Raw genomic sequence first — 16,775 nt, 5'->3', positions numbered from 1 at the left:
CCCAGACCCGGAGCGCCAGGTGGGGGCGTCCCCGCCGCGGAGGCCGCAGCCCCCCCAGATCCTCAGGCCCGGACTCTGCGCCACCGGCCGCGGTTCCGCCAGGGGCACATATCCGGCCTGGGGATGGAGAGGCCCGGGTATGGGGGGCGGGGACGGCGTCTCCACGGGCCTCCATTGCTGCTGCTGCGGCGGCGGCGGCCAGTGGCCAGTGCGGACCTGCCGCGAGCAGATGACGCCAACAGGCGACCCGGGCGCGATCACTGGCGGGCTACCGGCGGCATCGGCGGGAGTGGCTGGGCCTTGGGGACCGTGCGCCGTGCAGGGAGCGGCCCGGGCGCACCTCCCACCTCAGGCCCCAGGGCGCTGGGTGGGGGGCAGCAAGGAGCCTCCACAGCTCTCCGCTCCCCGCAGAGCGGACTGAGGCCCTCGGAGGAACGGCCACTCAGTATCACTGTGCTCAAAAACCAAGCCCGGGCCATCTTCTGTCCCTGGAAATCTTGGGAACGCGGCGGAAATCGGTGTCTCGGTCGCGCCCGGCCCTCACTTTGCGCCTGAAGTTCGGGCTGAAACCTCGGTCCCCAATGCCCCTCCTCCGCGCAGAGGTGACGGGTCGTAAGCCGTATAAATTAAGTCAATATTAGTATTGACCCACGGCGACAGATTTCGCCTTCTTGGACCGAGAACCGCGGTGAGTGAGGCGCGCGGCTGCTTCGCAATCCGTTCCCCGGCCTCCATTCTGAAGGCTGAGGCTGGCGAAGCCGCCGGCTTCTCTTTGCTCTTCGGGCTGCTGGTTTGGTGGCCGCGAGGGCTCTGGCACCGCGCCCCTGGGTCACCCGCGGCCTGTCCGCGGCAATCTCCGGAAGGCCTGGCCGCTCGCGTCCGGCTGGGCGCTTCGGGTCGGGAAAGGAGCAGCGCGCGGAACTGGCCGGGCTCGGGGGGCGCGGTCTGCGGTGGTCGGGGAGCGGGATTGGGAATCCTGACACGCCCCTCCCGCGCCCTGCTGGCCGCGCCCCCCACCCCGAGGAGGGGGAGGTGCCCAGCTCTCACCCCCAGCCCCGCGGACCGGCCCCCCCAGCTGGCCGGCGTTCCTCGGGGTGGGGCGGTGGTCGGGTCCCGCCCCGCTCCGACCCCGCCCGGAGAGGGAGGTGCCCGGCCCGCGGGCGTTCACAGCCCGCCTCCGCCTCCGAGCTGAGCACTGCCAGAAAGCCCAGCTCGGCTAGTCGGGTTTCTGCTCCCGTCGGAAGATCACGCCCGGAGGCTGATTTATGAGCGCTCGGCCCTGCCCCGCGAGCGAGCACCGCTTCTTTTCGGGTCCGGGATGTTTGTAAGGAAACGCATTCCCTCCCCGGCTGTCGTCGATTTAGAGAATCAGGAGTTTGTGCAAAGCCACCCATACCCGCATTCACTTTCCCTCCTCCGGCGCCCACCTCCTCTGGCCAAAGTTTGCCAGCCTCCTAGGTACTGGTTAGGCTGAGCAGAGGGGAAGATGTTAGATTTCTAAGGTGAAAATTAGCTTTGCTCAAATTGATAACCCAGTTGGAGCTCTTGCTGGCCTATTTCAAACCTGGTGAGGTGCTGTGCGGCTCACGTCCGGCCGGCTTGACGAGGCCCTGGACACGGGGTGTTCATCCAGTACTGGTCTCAGACCAGCTGCCTGGCCACACGCCGGCAGGCGGTTCCCTCTAAGCAGTCAAATCTGGACAAACTTATGAGACCCAAGAATTGGTCTTTCCCTCTCTCTCTCCTTTTTATTATTCACAAGACTGAGATAGTTTTAATGTCATAACTTATACGAAAATAAGCTACATTGAAATAAATTAAACACAACGGAGACGTGCTTCAGACATGGCTCATAGGATATGCAACCCCAGGAAAGAAAGCCAGGCAAAACCAAAGCAAAGCGAATTTCCAGGCTGCCCCAAAACGTCTGCTTTTCAGTCAACTAAAAACGCCAGAATAGAAACAAAAAGAAATGGAGACCCCAGTGTTCGTTCCTGCATGTGATGTTTACCTTTGGAAAAGTATGGAAAAGTGGCTGCTGTGCGTGGCAGGTTACAGCAGAGGTTTTGTTCTCTTCTGGAATGTGGCTGGAGGACATTACTGGGTAGTTGGGTCCTATAACTTTCAAAATACAGCAGCTGAGATCCAGTCTATATAGACATCTAATGTACAAAGTAGGGTAGTATAATAAATATTTAGTGTGTCTTCAGGTGTAGCTGTGGCCCCTTCAAAAGCAGTCTTTCAAGCCTGTTTCATGAATATACTCTCAATTTGCTGGGGATGTCCAAAGTTGGGGGGTGACTTTGAGTTTTGCCTCAGACACGGTGGAGTCCACCATGGGTTCCCTCGGGCACTGTGGCTTCTCCACGGTGGTCCAGGCCCTAGCCCTCCCTGGGCCCTCAGGGGCGGGCCTGCTCCAGCTGCTGATGCTGACTTCTAATGGCGAACCTGCTGACGTGGACGGGGATGGGGACAACGATCTTGGGGTTCCTGGAGGGCTCCCCTGTCTTGGAATTGGCATTGCCAGCTTTCACCCGTTTCCACTTGGCCCGGCGGTTCTGGAACCAGATTTTCACCTGCACCTCGCTGAGTTTGAGGGCGTGAGCGATCTGTGAGCGCTCGGTCAGCGAGAGGTACTTTTTGCAGTGGAACTCCTTCTCTAGCTCGAGGAGCTGCTCGCTGGTGAAGGCAGTCCGCCGCCGCCGGTTCTTGCCCGTGGACGTGGTGCTGCCCGCGCCGCCGCCGCTCGGCGGGGTCTCCTCCAGCGCGTGGCCGGGGTCTTCCTCCTTGTGAGCCGCCTGGCCAGTCAGATTGTCATCCGAGCTGTAGTCCAGATCGCTCTCCAGCGAGAAACTCTCCTCCTTGCCCTTCGGGTCGTCTTCCACCTTTGACTCGTCTTTCCCTTGCCCTCTGACAGCCCCGACTGAAAGCAAAACCAAACGGCGTTTTATTACATTTCGCACACTGGCCTTCCTTTCCCTTTCCCACCGTCCCTCGGGCATTTTCCCCCCTTAGCGGATTGTCTTTCTGTGACATTAACACATTGTGACTTCCTGGCCTTTGAGGGGTAGAGAAGGGGGGGGGGCGTGAGAAAGCTCAAGGGAGAGGAGGAGACAGTACAGGCGACGGCCCTTTGCCCAGAACCATCACTCAAGGGGCCACCAGGCCTCCTCTGCACCCTCCCAGCCTCCCGCAGCTTAAGGCAGAAGTAACAGGAGGCGTGAGGCCCAAGAGAGCGTCCTCTTTGTCCCCGGGGTGGGGGCTGGGTGAGGACTGAGGGGGAGTTCACGATTCATCCTGCCCGCCCACCTCCCTCCCCGCCGCCGCCGCCGCCGCCGCCAAAATTCTGTGAACTTCAATTTCATCACAGCCAGAGTGAGTGCCCAGGGAGGTGCAGATCCCAGACCATGTCGGGTTTTGAGACAGATGATGTTGGTCAAAGGGAAGTTTTGTAGCCTTAGAAGAAGTTCCCACAGGACACCCCAGCACACACATGCGGACGCACAGCCTCCTAGGAATCCGATTCTCCCAGGCAAGCAGCAAGCCTGGTAAAGGGGTTTAATAGGTCTGGACGCCCTTCGGCACCCTCCCTGCGAAGTCGCGCAGCCCAACCCCCCTCCCCAAAGGCCGAAACCTACCCGGGATCCCAGGTCACAGCGCTGGAGATGGGGGAGTGCAAGACTCGGCCAAACTGGCCGGCAGATAAATTCGCCGCTCAGAGCAGCAGCTGGCCTGGGGCTCTGAATGCGCACTCCGCCCCCCCGCCCCCGCGCTTGTTGCGTGGCTCTAAATGCCCTCCGGAGGCCCCGCCGCGCAGCTCCGCTGCATCCTCCGGCTCCTCGGGCCGGTGGATCCGGGGCGAGGGGCGGGCGGGGGCTCGGCCTCATCCCCTCGGTCCCCGCGGGAACACGGAGCTGGCGCGCCCCCGCGCCCTCCCGCCCGGGTCGCGCGCGCCGCCGACTCACCGAGCGACGCCTGCACAGCCTCGGCCGCGGAGAAGGCAAGCAGCGAGCCCTCCTTGGCCAAGAAGCCTTTGCCATCCTCCGCGTCGGCTTGCAGCGCCTCCGCCTTGTCGAAGTTGCCACCGCCAGGCAGCGGCTGCGGCGCGAACTTCCGGGCAGCCGCCGCCTCCTGGTGCTGGGGAGACGCGGAGAAGCCGCCGGGCAGCGTGGCCATGAGCGTGGAGGTGAGCGCCATGCCCTGCGCCAAGCTGGAGCAGAAGCTGGTGGGCAGGCTGGGGATCTGGTGGTGAGGGTGCGCGGGCGGCAGCGCCGGTTGCAGCGCGGCCTGGGGCAGCGCGGGCGGCGGCGGCGGCGGCGGCGGCAGCACCACCGGCCGGTAGGGCATGAACATAGGGTAGCCAGTGTAGACGAAATGGCCGGGGCTGGGCTGCGGCGGGCTGCCGATCAGCGAGTCTATGCTGAAGGCGGTACTACTCCCCAGCGGGCGCTGCATCATCATCAGCGACGGCGGGAACGCTGCGCTCATAGACGCGCTCGGGAGAGGCCCGCGAGAGGCGAAAAGTCCCCGCGCCGCGCCGCCACCGGGAAGCCCGCCAGGCGCCGGGAGCACAACTTGGTGCACCGGGCAGGGGCCGAGCGGGACCCGGAGAGCAGATACCCCTCAGTCCTGGGCCCGCTGCATGCCTGGCGGGAGCTGGTGCGGGCGGTGGGCGGGTGAGGCCGTGCGCCCCGGAGTGGAGCGGGCGCCCGGGCCCCGCGGGCTCTCTGGAGCTGCTGCCCGCCGTTTGCCCGTCGGAGCCCGCGCGCGTCGCTTCCGCGGCCCTCGGCCCGGGCTCGCAGCCGTCTGCGCGTCCGTCTGTCTGTCTGGCTGTCGGTCGCCTCCTGCGGGCCGCAGGGGAGCGCGCGAAGCTGGCGCACTTGTCTTCGGCGGGCGCCGCCAGCACCTTTAAATCGCGCTCCTCTTTCTCATTCACATTTTGCCTGCTGCCCGGCCGGGCTCCCCTCACGTGGGGCCGGGAGCCGCCGCCTATTGGCTGCGCCAGGAGTGGGCGGGGCTAAAGTGGGGCTCCGCCCCTTCCACCAGGGCTGGCCGAGAGCAGGCTGTGGACGCCGCGAGCGCAGCGCGCGGCCCAGAGAGCCGGAGCTTGTGCGCCTGGCCCGCGCCGCGCAAACTTGAAAGGGGCCATTGGCACCTCCTAGGCTCGAAACTCGGGGCTCGGCAGCCTCAACGAGGCCGCCTCCAAGGGCGGCTTTCGGGTCTAGCGACGGCCGCGTCTAAACCGCGGGCATTTTATTTCTTTGGTACATGCTTTGGAGCAAACCTGCGGCGTGCTGCTGCTGCTGCTCCCGGGGTCCGGGCGAGGTTCCCGGAGTTGGGGGCAAGGTCCTGCCCCTCCAGGTCCTCCTCTAGGGCGCCGGCCGGGAGCTAGCAGCCCCTGCCCGCCGCAGGGAACCCGCCGGGTTGCTCGAGGCGCCCCCGCGTTCCCGGCGCCGTGGGGAGGCTGCTGATGCCCCCATCCCGAGCTGGGCCCTCCAGTGAGCGATCCCTCCTCATTTTTCATGACATTCTTAATCATCGCACCTATTTACACACTTTGCCTGCGCACCAAAATAACAGCCACGATAATTATGATAATAAAGCGAGTCCTTTATCTGCTCCATCCTCGGGGAGGAAGGGGGGAGTTGCTGTGCCTCCAGTTTGTATAACGTGAGATTATCCTGATGAAAGCTTTATGATGTTTGCGCAAATAAATGCTGCGTTTTGTAAATAGGCGCTAATTAAGCACGTTGAGAACGGAGGGAGCGCTCACCCCGGCGCCGCCGCCAGGTTTCCAGCGCGAGGACTCGAGGGTGCGCGGTTCCCCTTTGCCTACTGCAGGATGGAGCCGATTCCCTCAAGATGTTTCCCCCGTCTCGACAGTGGTAAAAACCCAGAATTTGGGAGTAAGGGAATTGGCGGGGATGGGGTGAGTGTTAGGAATGTTCTTATCCCCTTCACCATGATAAAAACAAAACTTTCAGCTCTTGTATTCCCTTTTAAAATGGAATCCTTTCGTGGCAAGGGCAGACCGTGCAAAGCGCGCCAGCGCGCGCGGGGCTTCCACGCGCCTCCAGGGCCTCGGCTCCAACTTCCTGGGTCTAGACGTTCGCCCGGAACGGCCGACAAGCACTGGACTCGGGAGGAGAGGAGAGAAGAGCACTGTTACGCCGGTCATTAAAAATCAGCTCACGCCAAGGAGCTAGTGGTCGGGGAGTTGGCCCGTGTTGGACGTGTGCTGTGTATCACTTACAAGCACATTTAATTGGGAGATAAAGATAAATCGATCTTTATGAATTTATCGACCTGATTCTTTGAAGCTCTTCTTTCTCGCTCTTCTTCTTTCTCTGGCTTTAACCCGAAGGCCCCCTGGGGGACGTCTTAATCCTGGACCACCTCCTCAGCTGGGAGTCTGGCCAAGGACCCACTGCCCACCCAACGGGCCCTGGAGGAGCGAGGGGAGGGTGCATCCTCGGCGCCCCGGAGGGCTGAGAAAACTCGCTGTCCCTGCCGCCAGCCGCCATCCCTCTCCTCGCCTCCTCCCCCAGCCCCCCCACCAGGACAAAGGCGTCTCCAGCGTTTTTCCCCACTCCAGGCCGCAGTAATAGATGGCTCCGGCCGCAGGCGGTTTGAAAGGAATTCATTAGGACGCTGCCTGTATTGCCTCCACTCCCTTCACGCTCAGACCCCGAGGTGGCTTAGGCGGCGTGAGGGGAAATGAATTCCCGTTGGGATCCATGGGGAAGGAGACGTCTGTGGGCTCTGTAAGCGCTATCCCTCTTTCTCCACTCCTGCAAAGGAAGCACAAGAAGAAAAGGAAAAGAAAAAAAAAAAATCGAAGCCCAGGGCAAAAGTCTGGTTTCTTTATGAGCATAATAAATACTCCCTCTCATTATGAGATAGTTACAGTCACACCGTCTTGGGCAGGGTTACCTTGCTTTTTGAATACTAAAGAAAAAAAAAACGCTCGACTGCTTGATTTACGTTGATACAGCCGGGTCCCTTCGCTGCTTGACACTGGCGTGTCTGTGTAAGCTGTTACTCATTTTACCTAAGCAGATTTGCCATCCACTTTGCTATTTTGGCGTAAAAATGTTGTTCTAGGGACTTCCATCCCCTGATTACCCTCCAAGGGACAGAGGTTCCTTTGATTATTTCGGTGATAATTCCACATTTAAAGTTCAGCAAGGAGATTGAGGTCCACTGAATTATAGGTACACTTGAAATAATTTAATGGCGTATTATTTGCACCCGTAAACTGCCGTGGAAAGTATTGACTACAGGGGTTATAGTCCTAATGTCCTTTATTAGTTAAGGAGTGAAGGGAATTCTCCTCAATATGAATTTTATTTACCAGTGTGCTTTTTCTCGAATGCAGTGCAGTCATATTTTCTCATCTAATGCTTAACTGCTTAGAAAACGACTTCGCGTCATAAAAGGATCCTTGTGTTTCGCCGTGGTTAACGAGATTCATTCGGGGCACCTGAGCTACCTACAAAGCGTTCAGAGCGAGGGGACAGTGGATAATAAAAGCCTTTAGAGTTTTTCCACTGCTCCTCGGAGAGATTTCTGGGCAGCGAGAGACAGGTACACCGCTTATCCATCCTTCGGATTCCGACCTGCCTAGCTCGGAACTCCCTCCAACTGTAGAGCTCTCGGTGATTCAGCTCGGCCCAGGCTGCGCGGGAAAACCGGCCGGCACAGACCTTTGCAACTTTGCCTTAGGTGTCCCCTGTCCCCTCCCTCCGAGGAGGAAGAGCGAAGGATGCACTCGAAGGGAGATCTTGCGTCCTCCAACTCCAGTTAACTTCTGCGAACTTTTTTTTTCCCGGGGAAACTCCAGTCGGGATGAAGTTGGCCCAGCCCCTGGACACTTTCCTCGGCCGGTGCCAAGCTGGTGTCAAGACCGTATTAGGCCACTTAAAACATCAGACGTCAGTAAATGTGATGGTAATTAAGTTGTCGCCACGCTTCGGGGCTGTCCCAGTCAGCTTTTGCACGCAGGTGTATGGAGGCTGAGTGTAAAATGCTCAATGCACAAGGAAATGAATATTCATGCAGCAAACTTGTGTTGGCCTGTGGAGTCCAGCCCGGAGAAGGAAGCACCGCGAACCGCGCGCTTCCACGATGCCGCCAGGGTCGAGGTCCCGGGTGGTCGTGGAGAGAAGGCAGCGTGGGAGCCCCAGGTCTCCGTGGGTGCGGAGAAACCCGCGGGCTTAGGGGGCCGGGTGTTCCGGCCCGCCGCCCAGTCCCAGGCTACAGGCCGGTTTCTCGGGCAACCATGTTGTTTTTATTTATAGGGACTTTGAGTGGCCTGATCATTAGGTCATTGCCGCAGCTCTTGCTCCTGGCAATAGTTGGGAAATAGCTTGGGATGGGTTTTATTTATGGAAGGGCAATTGGGATTCACACCCAGCTAACCCAGAACAGTCCCTCCCAAGCCCAAGATGCACTTACAAAGGGGTGCTTGTGTAAAATTCCCCATCAGACACACCAATTTGCAAGTAGTAGAAAGCATTGAAGCCTCATCTTTTTTAACTATTTTATTCAGCCATTTTTTTTTTTTTTTAAATCTGAAAGCCCAAAATAGACTCCATGTGGTTCTAAGTGAAGGCAGCCCTTGGCTGGCTTTGAAATAGCTCCTGCAATTATGTAAAAGAGCCATTCACCAACAGAACGGAATTAAAAGGGATCTCGCCCGCTTCCCTTTCATTGCCAACCTCTCATGTTTGGCTTTTCAAAGCACTTCCAACACGATGTCTTTCTCCAGGACAAAAGGCAGAACAAAAAAAGTCCCCAAACTTGTAAATTGAACGTCAAGGGAACTTTAAACAATTTAAAGCCCATAAATAATGATAAAGGGGACTGGCAAAAAAGGCAAACCCATTCAATTAATAGAGTTTCCCAAGCAAAGATCAAGTGGTTTATAAAATAAAAGTCTTTGGTTTCATTATTCTGCTCCTTGGCCGTGCAGAAAGCAGGACCGGGGGGTTTTCTAAAGCGCCCTGAAGAAGAAACACTTTGCAGCACCGTGTGTGCTGCGACATTCTTCTGTAGAAAGTTTTGCTTTTTGTCCCCCACCCTCAAAATAGCAGAAACAAAACCGCAAACCAGAAACGTGAAGAGATTTTTTTTTTTTTTTTTTGCATTTCCTTGGAGGAGTTGGAAATTGTTCCCCGCAGGACTGCAGTCGGGGAAACGTGACCCTCACACCTGCGCTGCCCTCCCCACCCCAGCGCGGAGGAACGGGCGGAGCCACGGCCGCGTGGCCCGCGAGCCGAGCCCTGGTGGGATCTGGGGACCAGGGCGGGGAGGTCCTACACCTCCCGGGAGCCGCGAGACTGCGGACAGGGACGCGCCGACGGCGCACCCAGACGCCAGCTGCGAGTGCGTGGAGCTCGAGGTTCCCCCGCACCCCACGCGGGCCTCGGCTCCAGAGCCGGGGTCCAGGAGTCCAAGGGCGCAGGCAGGGGTCCTAGTTCCTTTTCAGAATAGCCCCGGAGCTTGGAGTGGGGAGTTCGTGACCACTGGGGGTATTGGATCGCCTGACACCTTCGTCCTGGAAGCCCCGCGCCCGCGCTCACCACGCATCTCCCCGGGAGCACCCAGCCCCGGCAAAGCGGATTCTCAGCGGGGACTGAGCCCGTCCACCCCGGAGCTCCCAAGCTGGGAGGAAGAAGCACCGGGCGGAGGCCAGGCCGGGAGCCGGCCCGAGGGCCGTAGTTGCGGGGCCGAGGCCTCGGGCGAGGGCCTGGCTGCCGGGGGAGTAGCGCCCGCATCCTTCCCGCGGGCCTGGCTCGGGCCGCGCGTCTGGGAGGCCGCGCGAGTTCACTAACCCCAGGCCCGGGAGCGCCGGGGAGGGAGGCGCAGGCCGCGCGGCACTTCTCACCTGCCTTTATCTCTACGCATCTGCCCCCTCGGATTCCCGCAGCCCCACCTTTCGGGGACTTCAAACGCGCCCCGCTACCCGGCGCCCGACTTTCATCTCCCCGCACAGCGGGCATTGTTTGCGGGACTTCACAGAGATGCTAATCCCGGGGCCGCGTAAACGGCGGCCCGGGAGGCGGGCAGAGGGCACCGAGGGGTGAGGGGGTGCGCCAGCCTGAGCCGGGGGGCCTTGGGAACCGCCGTACTGGCAACCCTCCTGGAACGCCCGGGTCAGCTACTGTCCCCCTCCCGTCCCATCCCGCCCGCCTTATCCGGAAGGCGCCGGACACACTGTGATGGTCCTGGGCCGGACACAGCCGGCGTCCAGGGGATGCGGAAGTAGGAAGCGACCGGTGGCCGGGGCTCAGCAGTGCGCCCTCCCGGCTTCCAGCTCTCGGGAGGAGACCGCGTGGCCCGGGAGAGCCCGCCAAGGGACTCAGACTGGAGCCTCTGGGGACTCCTGGGCCCTCGCAAACCACGGCCGAGCAGCCACCCCTCGATGGCCCCGACCCCCTGCAGGGGTGTTGTCTGTTAAAGAGGACGAGGTTTACCTAGAGTTCATCCATTTAACCCTTTGGAAACCACACTGGAGGGAGCAAGAGGGTGTTTGGATCAACTGCCACCACAATCAAGGGCGCTGCTCCGACTTCAACTTCTACAGGGACCGAATAAAACGCAGAGATGCTCCCAGGCGGCACTGTGTTTCTCCTTTCTCCAGAGATGCCTGCAAAGCAGAGCCTGGATGTCCTCTGGTTCCTGCCCCTTCTGATTAAGAAACTGTGACCCAGAAAGGATGTCACCGGACGGGGCAGGGCACTGGGTGCAAACAGAGGGGAGAGATGTTGGCTAAATGTGGAGGGAGAATTGGGATGGTCTCTCTTCCTCCTAACGAATCCCTCCCGTGGATTTCTGGGGGAAAGGTCATTGTAAAAAGTTCACTTATCAGTAAGCTCATCTGGGAACCTCAAGGGTAGGTATGTCTGTAACTGACCAACCCAGCTCCACGAGGTTTTCCCAGAGGACAGATCTGACTCTCGGGGGAGGATTGACTTAAATGACAGATGTTTCCCATGGGAGGACAGGAGCCGGCGTGGGCTGATGGAGGTGGGGAGAGAGCCATTCTATTATAATCAACCATTAAATGGAACTAACTGTAGATGTGGAAGCCACTTGAAAAGGTAACCAGGAACACTTCACTTATAATAGGGCCCCCAACTTACAGAAGCATGGAAGAGAAGAGTGCTTACCCCCAAACCACTGGGGTGGACCCATTCCACATTGGAGGAAAATTCCAGTGTAGATCTTTGACCCTTGTTTGAGGGGCTTGAAAGCCACCAAGAACCAGAGCTCATGAAAAGGACAGTCAGTAGAGGCTGGCCACAGGACTCAACTCCCCCTTCCTCGACACTCAGACTCTGAGCCCTCACCTCCCCAGGCTCCTTTGCTCACTGACCTGAGGGTGGCTGTAAGTCATGGGTAAGTCATGGGTGTAAGTCATGGCTCAAGGGGGTGAGCCAGCTTTCTGGGCATCTGTTTTTGCCAAGCTGGGACAATATACACTGTTCCCAGTTTCGATCGTACACACCCACTGTCCTCATTGCTCCTTGTCACTGCCTGAGAAGGTTGGAATCTACTAGGAGGAGGGAATCCTTGTTTTCAGGTCTCTAAACAAACCTCTAAAACCTTCCGCCTCATGTCCCCCAATATACAACCCCTCCTTGGTGGTGATTGCAGAAATAATTGGAAATGCTGATCTCCTAGGCCTCCGAAACAAAAGAATTTCTTTGAATTTCCTCCATTTATCATCTGAAAATATACAGAAGGCTCAATTTGCATAAGTTTGCTACCAACAATTGTATCTCCCTTGTGGGTGCAGCCTGAAGTCCCCAAACTTTAGAGAAAGAAGGAACCAAGAACCAGGATAGAGAGCAGACCTTAATACCGCCCCTCCCCATGTGTTTTCATTTGGGGACCAACCTGCTTGAGCATACGCACCCAGACAGGAAAATGAGGGAATGAGGAGTGCAGTTCTTTGAGACACAGTGGGAAAAACCCAGAAAACTTTAGAATGCTGTCCCCACACCTCCCTAGGGGACATTTCTGGGTTTTGTAGGAAATGAAAGTATTTTGCACGGGCCATGTTGCCCCTTGTGTGTGTGGGTTTGTTGAAAGAGTGTTTTGTTTTGTTTCTGAACGATGAGCAGAGCATTAAAGAAAGGCTGCTCACATCTCGCTATGTAGTATTTATTCTGCATGATGACACCCCTGGGAGGGGAGGTTATTCTCGTAGCTCCTTCACACTCATGTACTGAGGTGAGCCGTACTGAGGTGACTTCCGCCTGCAGGGGACATTGCCACTGACACCAGCAGAGGGGCTCCGAGGCTGCTTCTGAAGGCTCCCTTGGGTGTCCCTTGCCTGCTCTGACCAGGCCACAGCAGAGCAGCCCTTGAGGACAGTCACAGACCCCATAGCAGGGCAGAGGCGAAGGCTCGGTGAGTGGGCTCCTTCAGGCCGTCTGCCCCTCAGCTCTCCCCCTGAGCATATGAGGCTACTTCATCTCTTGGTTGTTATAATTTTCCCTCTTTCCTCAAGTTTCTCTCAGACCCACTTAAACTGCAAAGAAAACCCCAGAAGACTTAAGAGATGAGAGACTTCTTAAAGTTCAACTTCATTCTTACCCCAAAACCCTTAAAATTCAGTTCGTTCAGTATATTGTAAGTTATTTGGAAACTTATACTTTAAAATGTAAAGAAATGGATAATTTATTGTGGAAGCAAATTTCACATTGACATTTTAATTTTAATAATCTAACAAGGTTATTTAAAATCTGTAAACAGAAGTCAAAAAAAGTGTTATATATTAATAAATTAATGAGAGAATGGCAGGAAACAGTTTTATTTCAGACTTTGAAATTTCAAAAATATTAGTGTGGAAAGCACCGTGGGTGTGCGGAGCGCGCGGCGATCTAGAGTGCCGCCTATGTGTCATGTGGATAATGGCATCGGCTTTAGGGCCTCTTTCGGCTCTGCGGTTCCAAGGGGACGGAAGCGGGCTCCCCTTCTGCGGAATTAGAAGGGCCGAGGAGTCTACCTTTTTCATGTCTACAACTGCACAGAAAAAGTCCCAATTTCTTTTCATTTTAAACGTCTAGGCTACAAGAGAAGGCTTTGTCACAAATGAGGGGGTAAAAATCAGACGCGTGATTGTGCAAGGCCTTAAGATATATGATCAGATTTTGGACGTGATCACAGAAAAACCACATTGTCTCTCTTTAAAAATCCATGTAAAGTTCTCCTAGTTCTTTGATTCCTCCTGAGCAGGGCCTAGAAGCGGAAAGGATAAGAAACCTTCTGACACCTGGGCCTGAGGGGCCTGGGTGCACCGCTGAGTTCACCCCGGCCTCAGTTTTTCCATCCGCATAATGGGCGGGAATGCCGGCTCTGTCTCACCAGCGGCCTGACTGCATCCCTAAAACGCAGATAATTAACAGATTGCTTATGTCACGGGTGGTCTGAACTAGATCGCGTAGCACGAGGTGGCAGGGCGCCTGGCCCGGAGCGAATGCTCGGGAGGGTCTCTAAATTGCAAGCAAGCCTGCCGCCCTGGAGCGCTGCAGGTGCTGGGTGGACGCGGGGCAGGCAGGGCGGCAAGCCTGTGCGCTCAGAGCGACAGTATCAATTTGAGGCAGCCTCTGATCTCAAGACTCTTTAGCACTGAAAACAAAGCACAGGCCACCAATGGATCAGGATGCGGTACAGTATTTAACGACACACGAGGCCTTCCCCGAGAGGAGAGAGGTCCCGAAGCGCCACCCCTGCGTCGGCACAGCTTCATCCTCTTTGCACAAACGGAGGCCGAGGCGCCGACAGTCGCCGGCCCCGGAGCGTCCCTCTGCAGTCGGCCCTCATCACTAAGTTTAGCATTAGAAGGGCGCTAGGCACTGCCTGCCCAGGGAGATGACTTCTCTGTCATTTCAGATTATTTTACTTTAAATAAAATATCTGTAAACTGTGTTCATGTGCTAAACGAACAAAGCTCAAATACATTCCTCTTTGGGGAGGGGTGGGCAACCTGAACACTTTGGCGTCTTGCTTCCCCCCAAACTCCATCTCCCCAGGGCCCCCATCCCGATCCCACCGCTGGAGTTTCGAACCCCGTGGGGACGCTGCGGGCGGACGAAGCTGGGAGGTGGGACGCGAGCTGCCAGCCAGGGACCAAGGGCTGACCCGCCCTTTCCGCTCGGCAGCACTCCGCTCTCGCTGCAGGACCCTGGCTCGACGGCGCCCCCTGCGGGCCTCTGTCGGGATCGGCCCCTTGGAGCCGGGGAGCCGGGCTGGAGGGTCGCCGCGTCAAGGTCCCCGCCGGGACTATTCCCTCGCACTCCCAGACTTCCGTTCTCTGAGCAGCCGGGCCTGATCTCGTTTCGGGTGTGGGGGGCGATTTTTACCGCACCCCCGGCTTGCTTTTTTTATGGAAAGGGGCAAAATCTCCAGTTTTAAGGTGGCCCAATTATCTCGTTGGCACGACTTAAAATTTCTCTCTTTAATTCATTTCAGTGTAGTAAATATGCTTCGGCAAGTAGCTAATTTCTTAGGGATGTCTTCGCCTCGTCGTTTGCGTATAAAGCGCGTCGGAAGTCGGCCCCATCTTCCCGTGCACGGGTCGCAGGCAGCTGGGCCGCCTCCTGGGGGGCGGGGATGCCTGAGTTTGGCCCGGGAAGTCGCAGGCAGTGGTCAGCGATAGGGCCTGGAGCCGGCGGGGCGGGGGCGGGGGCGGGGCACCGGGGCGGGGAAGGGGACAGGCCCCCTCCCCTGGATCGCCACTGCACCGCCCCGAGCCCCCTCCACTCTTATCTCCGGGAGGGGGCGCCCCTTGGTTGCCACGTGGGCGCGAGGGTCGGGGGCGCATTTATCCCCAAGTGCGTTTATTAAATCGCGTCTGGAGATAGATGAACGTGGATACAGGGGCGGATATCGCAGCGCTCAGTTGAGCAATCTTCTGGCTTTAAATTCCGAGTGAAAGTCTCAAATATTCCCGGGTCAGGGGGGCACTGTCTCATTAAAACCACTCTCGTCCTGAAACTGCAATGCAGACATTAAAGTGCAGTATTTTTCAATTAGAGCCGACGAATTCAATCAAAATTCCATAGATTAGGATGAAATGAGGCATGGGTCATTTACAGGGGAATTTAATTGCCGAGCCATTAGACAAATAGTATATTTGCCATTCCCGCGTTATCCATCATTTTCGACATCAATACCGGGGCCGCATCACCCCGTCCCGCAGCCGCCCGGCGTCGGCTGTAAACACTCCCTTCCCTGTATCTTCTGATTATATCTGATTTCATTTAGGGCCATGGGGGATTATAAATGTTCACGCAATCAAGTTCATTAGGACTTCAAATCGCATTTCTGATTGGGATCGCTCTGCCGCTGTCCTCGGTGCGCCTTTCAAACCCCAGGACGAGGCTTTCAAAAACATCTTTTTGAATTTAAAGCTTCACATCCTTTTGTCTTCCGACGCCCCCTCCCGCCTCCCCCCGGGCGGTCTTGCGCTCCTCTGGCCTCCTTTGCGGGGGAGCAGCCCTGAGCCCAGTCGTCCTGGGAGCGGGGCTGGACCCTCACGCCCCCAGGCTCGCCCGGAGGGGGGGCACGGCGGGCTGGCCTAGCAGGTCTTCCCCCCCACTAGATCCCCTTCCCGGCCCACCCGGAGAACCTCCCCCGCGCGGCCGCGGGGCACTCAGGATCCGGAGACCTGGGCCGGGCGCTGGAGGACCCGCCCCGCGTGTTAGCGGATCGCGGGTGGGTGCGGACCCCCAATCCCTTACCCCCGGCCCCGCGCCGCAGTTTGTAAGTGGAGCTCCGGGCGTATTTGAGTCACGCGGCCGTAGGCCTGTGGGCAGCTACTGGGCCCAACCCTGGGACCCTGAGGACTGACACCCGGAACCCCTTTCAGGCTGGGCTCTTTCACTCCAGAGACCCGGGTTGGGGCTGTAGCCTGCGGAGCAATTCTCCCTTATTAGTAAACGCAGGAAACAAAGGAGCAGACTCTTCCGGGGAGAGCTCTCGACAAGAAAGACTCCAGATATCCCTTCCAGCGCAGTTGAAAAATAATAGCGTAATATTAACTGCTTCTCATAAAAATATACTTTCACAGAGATACAGTTACAAGAAGAAAACCCTCATTTTACCCCCGTACTTTGTGCTCCTCGCTGTTAGCTGCCTCAGTAATTTAATTGGAATGAAACGTGAGAAATGTGTCATTTTTGAAGAATTTATGCATCACTTCCTAGAAATCTCATTGTTAGCTAGGAGCCCACTGCGTTGTGTTTAGAACCCATAATCACATTTTTATGTGTCTGTACTGGGAGTTAATATGACCTCCTGTTTTTAGCAGATAAAAAAAGGTTCTTTTTCCATAACATCTGCATCAAACTCCGGCTTGCACAAAGTACTAGAAAATCCTGTTTCCCCAATGTTTTCCCAACTTACCAACTTTTTTTCAGAGCAGGGAAAAGATACGTGAATGGGAAAAGTGCCTACCAAATGAATAATTACACACCGAATTAAAACCCTGCGTTAAACATAGTCGACAGCAAACACTGCATTCTCAATCATGTTTATTGCTTACAAATTGCATTACAAAGAAATCTACTCTTTTTATTGGAGTGATTAAGCAGAGTGTTAGGACTGCAGAAATACCATTCCGGAAGATTAGATGAAGGCTGAAAACCCAGCTAGTTACTTTGCAATGGTGAATGTATAATTTTGTTAAAGAACACGTTGAACACATAAATGAGGATTGGGCTGTCATTATGGCATCGTAAAAGAGTCAACTTAAAATTATA

General features: G+C 56.7%; 1 protein-coding gene across 2 annotated transcripts; it reads right to left on the bottom strand.

Annotated features, from left to right (window-relative positions):
- Window positions 1-2,399: 2,399 nt before the first annotated feature.
- GBX2 (gastrulation brain homeobox 2) lies at window positions 2,400-4,488 on the bottom strand (the record flags this gene model as incomplete). 2 transcript variants are annotated; one of them, XM_082659017.1, is made up of 2 exons in its annotated part: window positions 2,400-2,923; window positions 3,966-4,488. In XM_082659017.1, 2 exons carry the CDS (start codon window positions 4,486-4,488, stop codon window positions 2,400-2,402), a joined length of 1,047 nt encoding a protein of 348 aa, XP_082515143.1. The 2 variants fall into 2 exon arrangements, with proteins under 2 accessions (XP_082515143.1, XP_082515144.1); XM_082659018.1 differs by having other exon boundaries at window positions 2,815-2,923; window positions 3,911-4,488.
- Between the last annotated feature and the right edge of the window lie 12,287 nt (window positions 4,489-16,775).

Source organism: Grampus griseus, assembly GCF_964374135.1.
Source record: "Grampus griseus genome assembly, chromosome: 7".
Lineage (NCBI taxonomy): Eukaryota > Metazoa > Chordata > Mammalia > Artiodactyla > Delphinidae > Grampus > Grampus griseus.
The sequence above is the reverse complement of the archived record's forward strand: the minus strand, read 5'-3'. Positions and strand labels throughout refer to the sequence as shown.